Source organism: Balaenoptera ricei, chromosome 9 (assembly GCF_028023285.1).
Source record: "Balaenoptera ricei isolate mBalRic1 chromosome 9, mBalRic1.hap2, whole genome shotgun sequence".
NCBI classification, from domain to species: Eukaryota; Metazoa; Chordata; class Mammalia; order Artiodactyla; family Balaenopteridae; genus Balaenoptera; species Balaenoptera ricei.
The window spans coordinates 43,240,612-43,253,505 of record NC_082647.1 but is presented as its reverse complement, the minus strand read 5'-3'; the positions used below and the strand labels follow the sequence as shown (position 1 = coordinate 43,253,505).

The window sequence follows — 12,894 nt, the reverse complement described above, 5'->3', positions numbered from 1 at the left end:
TAAATCATTTAAGATAAAAACACCTAGTGTTTTTATGTTTTGGATTACTCAGCAAAGCCATGGTAACTACACCGTAGTTGCTGTAGTGTTATAGTCTAGTTATACAAGAATGAATACCTTACCCGCCGAGAGCATATCAGGGAAGCCATAACACACATGTGAGGTGTCAAAAAGAGCTTCAGCCTCATAATTAAAATGGCAAGGGAAGAAAATGCAAACAACTGCAATGTGTGAAAAATTAGCTATGAAAACACAAAACAAAATTAAATTTTCACTTTATATATTTTTAAATTAATATATGTAAAATAAAGTATATTAAAACTATTATTATTCACTAGGACAAGGATATTTTAAGTTAGTAATAAGTCTATTAATATTTATTCATTCATTCAACAAAGATTTATCAAATGCCTGCTATATGCCAGGTACTGTTCTGGGTGCTTTGGATATAGAAGTGAACAAAACAACACTGAGCAATTCCTGTCCTATGAGGCTCACATTTTAGTACATTTACTAAGGAGAGACAAAAAATAAATAGACATAGCAAATAACAAAATCTATCATACAGTCTATCAGAAAGTGGTAAGTGCAATGGAAAGGGAAGCAGAGCCAGGAAAGGAGACTGAAGTGCAGGGTGTGGTGTGAGACCACAGGCAGGAGAAGTTGCAAGTGTAATTAGGATCATCAGAGTGGGCCTCTTCAAAGAGGTGGTATTTGAGCAAGGACCTACACCAGGTGAGAAAGGGAGTCACAGAGACATAAAAATATGGGATGCTTCACAAATTTGTGTCATTCAGTCAGCAACAAAAATCATAACACAAACTAGATTATTTTAGAAGTAGTGGAATTGTATAAATACTTGTACTAATTAGTAGGACACCCCATTTTGATTAAGATGGGGTTCCACTGAGCAAAGGTTTCAAACAAAACTTTTCTAACAGACATATTCATAAAACATCAACAAACTCCTCACTAGAAAAATGGACAAAGAATTAATACAACCAAAAGTAAGCACAACTAAATATTCATGCTCTAATTCACTAATATTCAAACAAATTAAATAGTAAAGATAATATTTTCATGTATAAAATTGACAAGTATTAAATTAATAGAGTGTTAGAGAGTATGCCATGAAACACACTGAAATAACTGGTATATTTCTGTAATTTAGCAATATTTATCAAGACCCTAGAAAAGAGCCAACTCCTTTGACTTAAATTTTGGTTCTAGGAATTTAACTTAAGGGAATAATCAAAACACAAAAATGCTTCTACAAAGATGATCGCTGAAGTGAATTTTTCTCAGCAAAAATAGAAACAACCTAAGTGACCAATATAGAGGACTAAGTAAATTACTGCATTTTCACATGTATACAACCATTAAAAGATTACATACTGGAAGATTATTTAATGGCATGGAAAAGTTTTCAGAATATAAAACTCTATACTTACAGAATAATATTAATTCTGTGAAAACCATCTATGTGTGTATATATATGCACAGGGGGAAAAGGCTGTAAGAGAATATACCTAAGAAGTTAAAAGAAATTATTTCTGAATGGTGATTTTTCTGCATTTTTCAAATTTTAAAGACACGTGCTATTCTTATAATCAGAAATACATAATTTATATTTAAAACAGAATGGCAAAAACTGTACCTAAAGCTATCTTTTTTCCTTTTCTAAATGATGTTTGAAAATGGAAAATTTGTTAATTTTTTAAATAATTCTTGAACCTAGAGTTGGAATGTGGAACATTTATTTCAAAATCAATCCTTCATTGTTCTTTAGTCAAACTCACCTTTGGACAAAATCAGGAACACGTTTTGGAGAGAAGACAAGACATCAACACACTTCATCCTCAAATAGGTCCTTTTGTTTAGGACCACTAAATCACAGATTGGTAGATTATGTGAGCCATCTACTTTAATCATGTATCCAAAACAGGGATCACTTCTATGAATCTATCAACTGAATATTCACTATTTCCTGAAAAGGAATATGCCATAGGAGTACCTATTACAAAGACGGATAGCTGTATATGTTAGAAAATCTTTTCTAAAACTGAACTAATGTTTTCCTGCAACTTCCACACCTCTGGAACTGCACAAAATTGGTGTAAACCCATTTGTGCATGACAGTTCTCGATTACCTAAATACTGTATTATGACTTTGCATTATTCCCACCTTCAACCTTAGAAAGCTTTCTATCTTTAAATATTCAGAAAAATTCAATTATTAGTTGTGTGTTGTCATAATTCTGGTTGCCCTGCTCTGAATGTGGTACACATTGTCCATCGTCTTCTTAAAATGTGGCATCTAGAAACAGACCATAATAGATACGGATAATCAATACAAATACACATCTGAATTCTCCCAGTATTCCTTCCTTTGGTTATCTTGAGCCACAGGATGACACTATCATTTCCTCCCCTAACTTCTGTTACTTCTATTTTAGCAACAATTTCTCATATGACCAAAATCAAATCCAAGGTAGTAATACTCCTTGACTTTCCTCTATCACTTATGTTTGTTTTCTGTTCTCACCCAAATGCTCCTAAGCATTCACTTACTCTCAGGCTACTGACTTTCCATAAAGCTCTCTTGCCATAGTTATTTTACCTTCCATTCTATAAGACAGCCTTCTTTTTAACTACCAAGTGGAGGACAGAAGGCTACAGTCAAAAAGTATAGTACAAAAATCACTATTGTATGTATGCCATTGTCAATCTGGTACCTCTTGCCATATAAAAATTACTAGGAAAACTCTCACAACATTTTTTAGAGGCTGGAAGGAAGGAAGAGAAGCTCAGGAAACTGTTTACTACTCATCTTTGGAATAAGTGAGCCCAACTGGGTAAAATGTGAGGTAGCAGCTACCAAGCAGAATGAAAGCAAGGTCTAACTAAAGCCAGTCCAAATGGCAAGTTGTTCCTGTCCAAACTACCTCCCATGACAGTGTGAAGATATCTTGAGAGCATGCTGAAGAGATGTCCTTCACTGGCACAGTTAACAGGGAGCAGAATATTAGATCTGAAATTCTGATCCAGAAGGCACACTAACTGTAAAAGTGGATATTTACACAATGCTTAACTTATACTAGGCATTATTGTAAGGACCTTACATGTAACTCATATGATCCCATAGCAACCATATGAAGATAAGTACTATTATGATTGCTGTTGTTTTTGTTGTTCCCCAAAAGATGTAAAATAACTTAGCCAATATCACATGCTGAGTAAGTGGAAGAACAAAGATCTGAGTCCAGTCTAGCTTCTGAGTCATTGTCTTTAACTACTACCCTATACTTTCTCTCCAAACAATAAACTATTCAACAACATAGTTCTATTAGTCTGTGAATACAGAAGTGTACAGATTCCCAAAATATGTCACTCAATATCAGTTTTTCAAAAGAAGTAATTCTTCCCCCAAATTCTGTATCATTTCACTTCTTCAACTGAATAGCTCTATATAAGTTCAGATGCCTTCTGCTGTATGTCACAGAAAGCTCTTTGGCTGTAAGTAACAGAAAAACCTTGTTTATAATAGAAAACACAAACTAAACAGACTTCAAATATAAAGGATCTAATATAAACTAATCACATAATATAATAAACTAGGGATTAGAAAAATGTGAAGGCTGATGCAGGACTTTTTGTCATGGACAAAATGAGATATGAGTGGGTCAAAAGAATATTCAGGAGTGAATACTCTGAATGTTCTCTCTCCCTAGCCAATGTTCTCACCAGTTCTTCATAATATTAGGACATTCTGGGACTAAATATTGTTCCTAAATCTCTTTCCTTTCTTTTCTTCCCTGTGAATTACTAGGTACTCCTTCACTAATTTCTTAGCCCATAACATAGAAAAGTTGGCTAAAAGAAATAAATTTGATGGAATAAATAAAACACAAATACATTAAATTATGAGGAAAAATCACAACAGTATCCATTAATCTAACAAACTTTAATAATCAATATCATGCCAGTAGGGAGGTAAGCCAGGGGTTAATTTAGTGAGTTGAGGTTTGCAGACTATCCCTGATTCAGAGGGTTAGCACAAAGCAAGGAATTTAGAACTTACCCCCGGTGAAAAAATTATCCTAAGGGATCCTCACCTAATTTTGAAACAAGCTGGAATGTACAATCTTTTGCTATCATATCACATTTAGAGTGAATCAGGGTTTGTGCCTCTCACACCCTATCATCCCTAAGGTGAAAACAGTCCCATCCCAAACCAAACAGATATTTATCAAGTGTGAGTCACAAGTGGAAGTGGGATTAGGAGCCACTTCATTGCTACTGCCCAGAAATCTATCATCTCCTTCCATAAGACCTGCTATTTTTAGAAATTTAAATCTCTAATCTGCCTATACATCAGGAGTTTAGCATACCCTCTTTAGTTTGAAAAAATTAAGAGATTTGCTATCACTGTCCTTTTTTTGGTCAGCTTGACTTCTTATTGCCTTTTAAAAAGCCATCTTCTTTACTGCCAACAGACTTAAAGTATTTAAAACTCAGATCTGACCATACCATCTCCAACTTAACAACAAAGTCCAGAATGAAGTCCAGCTTCTTTGCATACAAAGGCATCATAGTCTGAATGCTGCTTTCTTTTCCCATCTTCTTGCCTTTTTTATGCATCAGCAACACTGATTTGCCTGTAGCTCTGGATAAATTTATTACCTTCTGCCTTCTTTGCACGTGTACATCCTTTGACTTTGGTAAGCTCTTCCTCTATAGTCATTTGAAAAGCCTTTCCCTAACTACCCCATCCCTTCCAAACACAGAGTTAATCACTTCTTCTTCTGTACTACTTTTGTATCTTCCTTTGTCATTGCACATATAATTATGTGGTCACATTTTTTTCCCTCTACGATACCTTAAATTCCATACAAGCAGAAACCTGGTGTATAGTAGGCACATAATAAAGACTGAACTGATAAATATGCAGAATTAATAGAAAAAAGAAAAATGGGCAAAACAAGGACAAATGGAGAAATGAAAGACAATGAGAAGGTAGCAAACTATGTGAGAAAGAGAGGCAGAAACTTAAGGAATACTATATTTCTAAACAGAGGTGGGTTTTAAATATTGTATGATAAAATATGAAGTACGAATGTGTACTAGTAAGTAAAGCTGGATAATGTGACATGTCTGATTTACATAAAAGCAGTTCACATTAGGTGGTATCAGAGTGAATGGCCAGCAGCATGGATTTTGCTGCTACACTGCCTGGGTTCATAGTCCTTGGCTCTACAAAGCTAAGGCCACTTTAGCTTTGTGACCTTAGGCAAGTTATCAATACTTAATCTCTCTATGCTACAGTTTTTTTCATCTGTAAAATAAAAAAATAATAGTACTTACATCAATGGGTTGCTGTGAGAATGAAATTATCAAATAACTTCCCCCAAAATGCCCTGCACATAGGAAGCAGTAAGTGCTGACTACTCCTCTGAGAGCACTGGAAATGGATTGCTAGTGGTTAAATGCAAGATTTACTGCAAATTAGCTGTGAGACCTTAGGTAAGCTACTTAATTTCTCTAGGTCTCTAGTCCTTGGCAGAGATCCCTTTGCTCTTTTTCCTAAACACACAGCAAGACTCCATTTCCCAGCCTCCCTGGCAGTCAGGTGTGGCCATGTGCCTGAGTTCTGGCTGTGAGAAGGAAGTGATGTGCATCTATCTTTTCCAGCCTTACAAAGCCTCCGGTGCACAATCTTCATTGTTCTTTCTCCTTTGCTGCCTTGTACACATCAAGCCTGAAAACCATATGTTGAAGATGGCAGAGCCATAGATGGAAGGAGTCTGGGTCCCTCAAATACTGCTTGTTGGAGAACTACCTGCTAATCAGGAACTCCGGTTTTAACCTTATGTGAGCAAAGAATTAAATTTCTACTGATTTAAGTCATTTCAATGTTAGTGTTTATCTCTGTAACAGCTAATATCATTTAATTAACATAATTTTCTTATTTGCAAAGTGGGAATAATATTATTATGAGAATCAAAACAGTACAGTACATGGCACATAGTAACTATTTAAAAAATATTAGTTATCATCATAAGCTATTCCTATTAAGTTCAAATTCAGTTGCCCTCTCTTGTAAATTTGACCTGCCACTTAAGACTCAAAGTTCTATTACTTAGGAAATTGTATTTCTAGCCCATGAAGATCTTTCTCTTGTATGTCACAAAATAATTTAGCACCATAAGAAAGGCTATCTTGTTTTGCTCTCCGTTGAAAAATTAGACATATTTGAGGGCAGGAACATCGCTATACCATCTGTTGTATCCTATAACACAGCTAAGCTTGTAACTGGTTGACCATCAGGTCTGTGTGTGGCAAAAAGCCACCAGTCACAGGGCCATGGGTACCTACCCTGATGGCCTGTAGCTGATTAGCTCAGTGGGTTAGAAATTAATGTTTGTTATTGTTGAATGAATGAAGGAAGGTAATTTAATTTAATTATACTCTGTAGTCATAAATCAGCCTTCTGGCTGTCAAGTCCTTATTACTGTTCAAAACTGAGAGCAGATTAAAAAGTGGGAAGGATGAGCAGAAATTTATTACCAGTGCTGAAGCACTTAAGCACTGATGATGGTGTATCAACAGCAGAGTTATACCTTTGTGAATTATCCTTGAACTAAAATATAATACACAAATCTAGCAGAGATTAAAATGAAAGTTTTACCTCACCATGTTCAAGGAGCTGTCTTCTGGAATAAAACAAAAATATTCTCTATTTACTGACTGTCCATTATACTATGATTACATCAAAATGAACTTCCATTTATTTGTTCTTATATTTTAAATAAATATATAAGTAAATAAAGCTATCAGATAATATTACTAAAAATTATGGCAATTTAAAAGGCATGATTTATAGTCATTCTATTTAAAGTATATCAAAATGCTGTTCTTTGGTTAAGATAAAATGGGTTTTACTGATTGCTGAAGACTGTATCTCTGGAGAGATAAATGAATAAAAAGAATATCTATTAAATATTCAACCATATACAGTATATATAATACTTTATATAAGTACTGCTGTGACTTTGGAGTTGTTTTTATTTTTCACAATTACTAACGTGAACATCCTTGTACTTAAAACTCTGTGAGCATCTCTGAGTATTTCCTTAGGATAAATTTCTAGAATAAAAGTTACTAGGTAAAGCTTATAAATATTTTTAGTTCCACAAAAGTTGTCTAACAAATTTTCTAAATATTTATGTCTAAAAATTTACTAAATTTTTATGGCATACCTACTGTGTTCCAGGCACTGTGCAGTGAACAGTGTGAACAGAATAGATACTGTTCTTATCCTCATAAAATTTATGTTAGATCCAGACGAGAGGTACAAGACTGCTTATTTTATTGCCCATTGTAAAGACTGAATATTTCAGTCTTTGCAGGATAAGAGGACTTCTCATACGGATTTTGGGGTTGGAGAGAGAATTAAGACAGTATAAATAAGAAAGTAAGAAGTATAAGGAAGTTCAGGGGCACACACAGATCCAGAGATTTTTTAAGAAGAGTAGTGGAGGGAAGGCCTCTTAGAATAGTAGTGAAATCACCAAATTATTTTGCCAACCTTGCAAGTCCTTCCTGACTTTATGCAGTCAAAGGTGGAGGTGGGGGTGAATGGATGGGTTCCCACATGTCCTGAAGTCTGCCAGTCACAAAAGACTCCTGTAGTGAGCTATTGCATGTAAGGGAGAGGCCTGGTAGGTAAGTATTATAATCACCAATGACCCCAACAATAAGTACGGATACAAATAAATCTAGTAACTAATTTAGAATATCAATATACAACCAAATCATGAGACACAAATAGGATGAAAGAAAAACATCAAGATAAATGAGCAAGTGAACTGAACTCTCAAGAAAGAGTTAATATAAGGAATAATAGATAGTATTAAATGAAAATTCCAATTATTATCTTCACAGAAGTCTAAGAGGATCCTGCATCCATTCAATTAAAACAAGCTGCAGTAAAGAAGAGCTTTCAGAAATTATGAAAAAAACATATTTGCCTAATTTAAAACCTCCAAAGAAGGTTGAATAGCAGAATTTACACAGCTGAAATTGGTCATTTTGAAGACCCAGTCATAGAATAATCTGAGAACATAAGAAAAAAAGAAATAAAAAATATGATAAAAGTAATAATATATGTTCAAAAAAGAGAGGCTAAAGCAAAAAAAAAAAAGAGAGAGAGAGAGAATAACTATCCCCTGAGCTAAAGAAAGATTTGAGTGTTCAGATTAAAATGTCCATGAATAAACATATAAATAACAGGGTAGAGATCTTATTTAGGGAATAATGGTTGAAAACTTGCTAACTCTGGGGAGAGATATGGACATCCAAGTAGAGGAGGCTCATACGTGACCTTTCCCAAATTCACTAGATATATTATAATAAAACTGTCAAAATCAAAGACAAAAAATGAACTTGGAAAACAGCAAATCATCTCATATAAGGGAACCCCTGTAAGGCTATCAGCAGATTTCTCAACAGAAACCTTGGAGGCCAGGAGAGAATGGGATATTCAAACTGCTCAAATAAAAAATCTGCCATCTAAGAATACTTTACCTAGCAAAGCTGTCCTTCAGATGAAGGTGAGAAAGACTCCCCCAGACAAAAAAAAGCTGAGGGAGTTCATCATCACTAGACCTGCCTTATAAGAAATGCTAAAGGGAGTCCTTCAAGCTGAAACGAAAGAATGCTAATTAGTAACATGAACACACATGAAAGTATAAAACTTGCTAGTAAAAGTAACTATACAGTCAAATTCAGAATACGCTAATACTGTAGTAGTGGTGTGTAAATCACCTAACTCTAGTATAAAGATAAAAAGACCAAAGCATTAAAAAATAAATATAGCTACAATAATTTATTAATGGATACACAATATAAGAAGATCCACATTGTGACATCAAAAGCATAAAATGGGGACAAGGGAAGTAAAAAGGCAGAATTTTTATATGCAGTTGAAGTTAAGTTGTTATCAGCTTAAAATAGACTCAAAACTATAAGATGTATTATGTAAGCCTCACGATAACCACAAAGTAAAAACCTATAGTAGATACACAGAAGATAGAGGAATCAAAGCATACCACTATGAAAAATCATCAAGTGATAAAGGAAGATAGCATGAGAGGAAGAAAGAAACTACAAAACAGAAAGAAAACAAGATGGCAAAAATAAGTCCTCATCTATCAATAATTACTTTAAGTATAAATTGATTAAATTCTCTAATCTAAAGATACAGAGTGGCTAAATGAATAAAAAAAAAAGACCCAATTATGCTGCCTATAAGAGTCTTATTTTACCTTGAAGGATACACATGAAGTAGAAGTGAAGGGATGGGGCTTCCCTGGTGGCGCAGTGGTTGAGAATCTGCCTGCTAATGCAGGGGACACGAGTTCGAGCCCTGGTCTGGGAAGATCCCACATGCCGCAGAGCAGCTGGGCCCCTGAGCCACAATTACTGAGCCTGCGCGTCTGGAGCCTGTGCTCCGCAACAAGAGAGGCTGCGATAGTGAGAGGCCCGCGCACCGCGATGAAGAGTGGCCCCCGCTTGCCACAACTAGAGAAAGCCCTCGCAGAGAAATGAGGACCCAACACAGCCGAAAATAAATAAATAAATAAATAAATAAATTAAAAAAAAAAAAAAAGTGAAGGGATGACAAAAGGTATTCCACACAAATGGAAATGAAAAGAAAGCAGGGGTAAATATATATATATATATATATAATATATTATATGTATATATAAAATCAGGTGAAACAGACTAAGTTGAAAAATGTAACGACACACAGGAGAAAGTCACTATATAATGATAAAGGGGTCACTTCATCAAAAGGATATAGCAATTCTAAATCTATATGCACCCAGCATTAAGACACTTAACTATATTAAGCAAATATTAATAGATAGGAGAGGAGAAATAGACAGCAGCACAATAATTCCAGGGGGCTTAAATACCCAATTTAACATTGGATAGATCATCCAGACAAAAAATCATTGAGGAAATATTGGACTTGAACTACACTTTAGACTAACTGGACCTAAGCATACACACAGTGCACTCTATTCAACAGCAGCAGAGCACACATTCTCCTCAAGCACACATGGAACATTTTCCAGGATAAATCATATGTTAGGTCACAAAACAAGTCTTAACAAATTTAAGATTGAAATCATATCAAGTATCTTTTCTGCCCACAACAGTATGAAATTAGAAGTAGGAGAGCTGGAAAATTCACAAATATAATCCTGAACAATCAATGGGTTAAAGATGAAATCAAAAGGAAATCAGAAAGTATCCTGAAACAAATGAAAATAGAAATACAACATACCAAAATTTATGAGATGCAGCAAAAGCAATTCTAAGAGGGAAGTTTATAGCAATAAATGCTTACATTAAGAAAAAAGAAAGTTCAAATAAACAACTTAACTATACACCTCAAGGAACTAGAAGAAGAAAAAACTAAGCCCAGAATTAGAAGGAAGAAAATAAACATCAGAGGAGAAATAACTGAAATAGAGAGACGAAATAATAGAAAAAAATCAATGAAATTAAGAGGTGTTTTTTTTTTTTGGAAAAGATAAACAAAATTGACAAGCCTTTAGTTGAACTGAGAAAAAAAGACTCAAATAAAGAAAATCATAAATGCAAGAGAGGACATTACAACTAAATACAAAGAATCATAAGAAACTGTATAAACAATTATAAACCAGCATATGGGACAACCTGGAAGAAATGGATACTTTCCTAGAAACATACAATCTACCAGGACTGAACTGGAAGAAATAGAAACTCTGAACAGACTTAAAACTAGTAAGGAGATTGAATTAGTAATCAAAAGTCTCCCAACAAAAAAACCCTGCAAGACCAGATGGCTTCACTGGAGAATTCTGTCAAACATTTAGACAATAATTAATGCCAATCATTCTCAAACTCTTCCAACAAATTTAAGAGGAAGGAAGACTTCCAAACTCATTTTACAAGGTTAGTATTACCTTGACACTGAAGTAAGACAAGGACAATAAAAATAAAAGAATATTGTAGGCCAATATCCCTGATGAATACAGATGCCAAAATCCTTAACAAATAGTAGAAACCAAATTCAACATAACATTAAAAGGATCATAAACCATGATCAAGTGGGATTTATCTTTGCAATGCTAGGATGGTTCAACATATACAAATCAATAAATGTGATACACTACATTAACAGAATGAAAGATAAAAATCATGTGCTCATCGCAATAGAGACAGGAAAAGCATTTGACAAAATCCAAAACCCCTTCATGATAAAAACAAAAAAAACTCTCAACAAATTAGGTATAGACAATATAATATAGGCAATATATGACAAGCTCACAGCTAACGTCACACTCAATGGTGAAAAGCTCAAAGTTTTTCCTCTAAGATCGGGAGCAAAACAAGGATGCCCACTCTTGCCATTTATCTTCAACATAGTACTAAAAGTCCTAGACAGGGCAATAAGGCAAGAAAAGGAAACAAAAGGCATCAAAATCAGAAAGGAAGAAATAAAATTGTCCATGTTTGCAGTACCTAGAAATAAATTTAACTGAGGAGGAGACAGACTTGTATACTGAAACTGTAAGACAGTGATGAAAGAAATTGAAGACGACGCAATTAAATGGAGAGATACTCTATGCGTTTGGTTTGGAAAAATTAATGTTGTTAAAATGTCCATACTACCCCAAGTGATCTACAGATTCAATTCAATCCCTAACAAAATTCCAATGACATTTGTCACAGATATAGAAAGAACAATCTTAAAATTCATATGAAACCACAAAAGACCCTGAATTTCCAAAATAATCTTGAGAAAAGCAGAACAAAGCTAGAGGTATTACATTCCCTGATTTCAAACTATATTACAAAGCTATAGGAATCAAAACAGTGTGAGACTGGCATAAAAAAGACACATAGACCAATGGAACAGAATAGAGAACCCAGTATTAAACCCATGCATAAATTGCCAATTTATGTTTGACAAAGGCACTAAGAACATGCACAGAGAAAGGACAGCATTTTCAATAAATAATGTTGGGAAAACTGGACAAGCACATGCAAAAGAATGAAATTAACTCTTGTCTTACACAACTCACCAAGATTGAGTGGAAATGGATGAAAGGCTTAAATTTAATACTTTAAACCATAAAACTACTATGAGAAAACAAAGGGGAAAAGCTTCTTGACAGTGGTCTTGGTAATGACTTTTTTGGACTTGACACCAAAAGCACAGGCAACAAAAGCAAAAATAAAAAAGGGTGACAATATCAACTTAAAAGCTTTTGCACAAAAAGGAAACAATCAACAGAATGAAAAAGAAACCTACAGAATGGGGGAAAATATTTGCAAACTGTGTACCTGATAAGGGGTTAATATCTGAAGTATCTATATAGAAGGAACTCATACAACTAAATGGCAAAAAAAAAAATCTGATTTTAAAATGGCAAAAAACCTGAACATTTTTCCAAAGAATATACATAAATTGTCAATAAATTGTCAACAGGTACATGAAAATGTGCTCAACATCATTAATTACCAGGGAAATGCAATTCAAAACCACAATGAGATATCACCTCATGTCTATTAGAATGGCTATTATCAAAAAGAAAAGAGATAACAAATGTTGGTGAAGATGTGGAGAAAAGGGAACCTTTGTGGACTGTTGATGGGAATGTAAATTGGTATAACATTGTGTAAAACAGTATGTAGGTTCCGCAAAAAAATAAAATAGAACTACCATATGATCAAGCCATCCCAATGCTGGGAACACATCCAAAGGAATAAAAATCCATATCCTGAAGAGATATCTGCACTTTCTAGTCCATTGCAGCATTATTCATCATAGCCAAG

At 34.4% G+C, this 12,894-nt stretch overlaps 1 protein-coding gene across 1 annotated transcript in view; it reads right to left on the bottom strand.

Annotated features, from left to right (window-relative positions):
• DPY19L2 (dpy-19 like 2) overlaps positions 1-12,894 on the bottom strand; it is an 83,781-nt gene that overhangs the window by 11,142 nt on the left and 59,745 nt on the right. Inside the window, exons 17-18 of the mRNA XM_059932705.1 lie at positions 6,689-6,713; positions 123-242 (exon numbers count right to left, since the gene is read on the bottom strand). Of these exons, the coding sequence (XP_059788688.1) occupies positions 123-242; positions 6,689-6,713 (145 nt within the window). The remainder of the gene's footprint in view (positions 1-122; positions 243-6,688; positions 6,714-12,894) is intronic.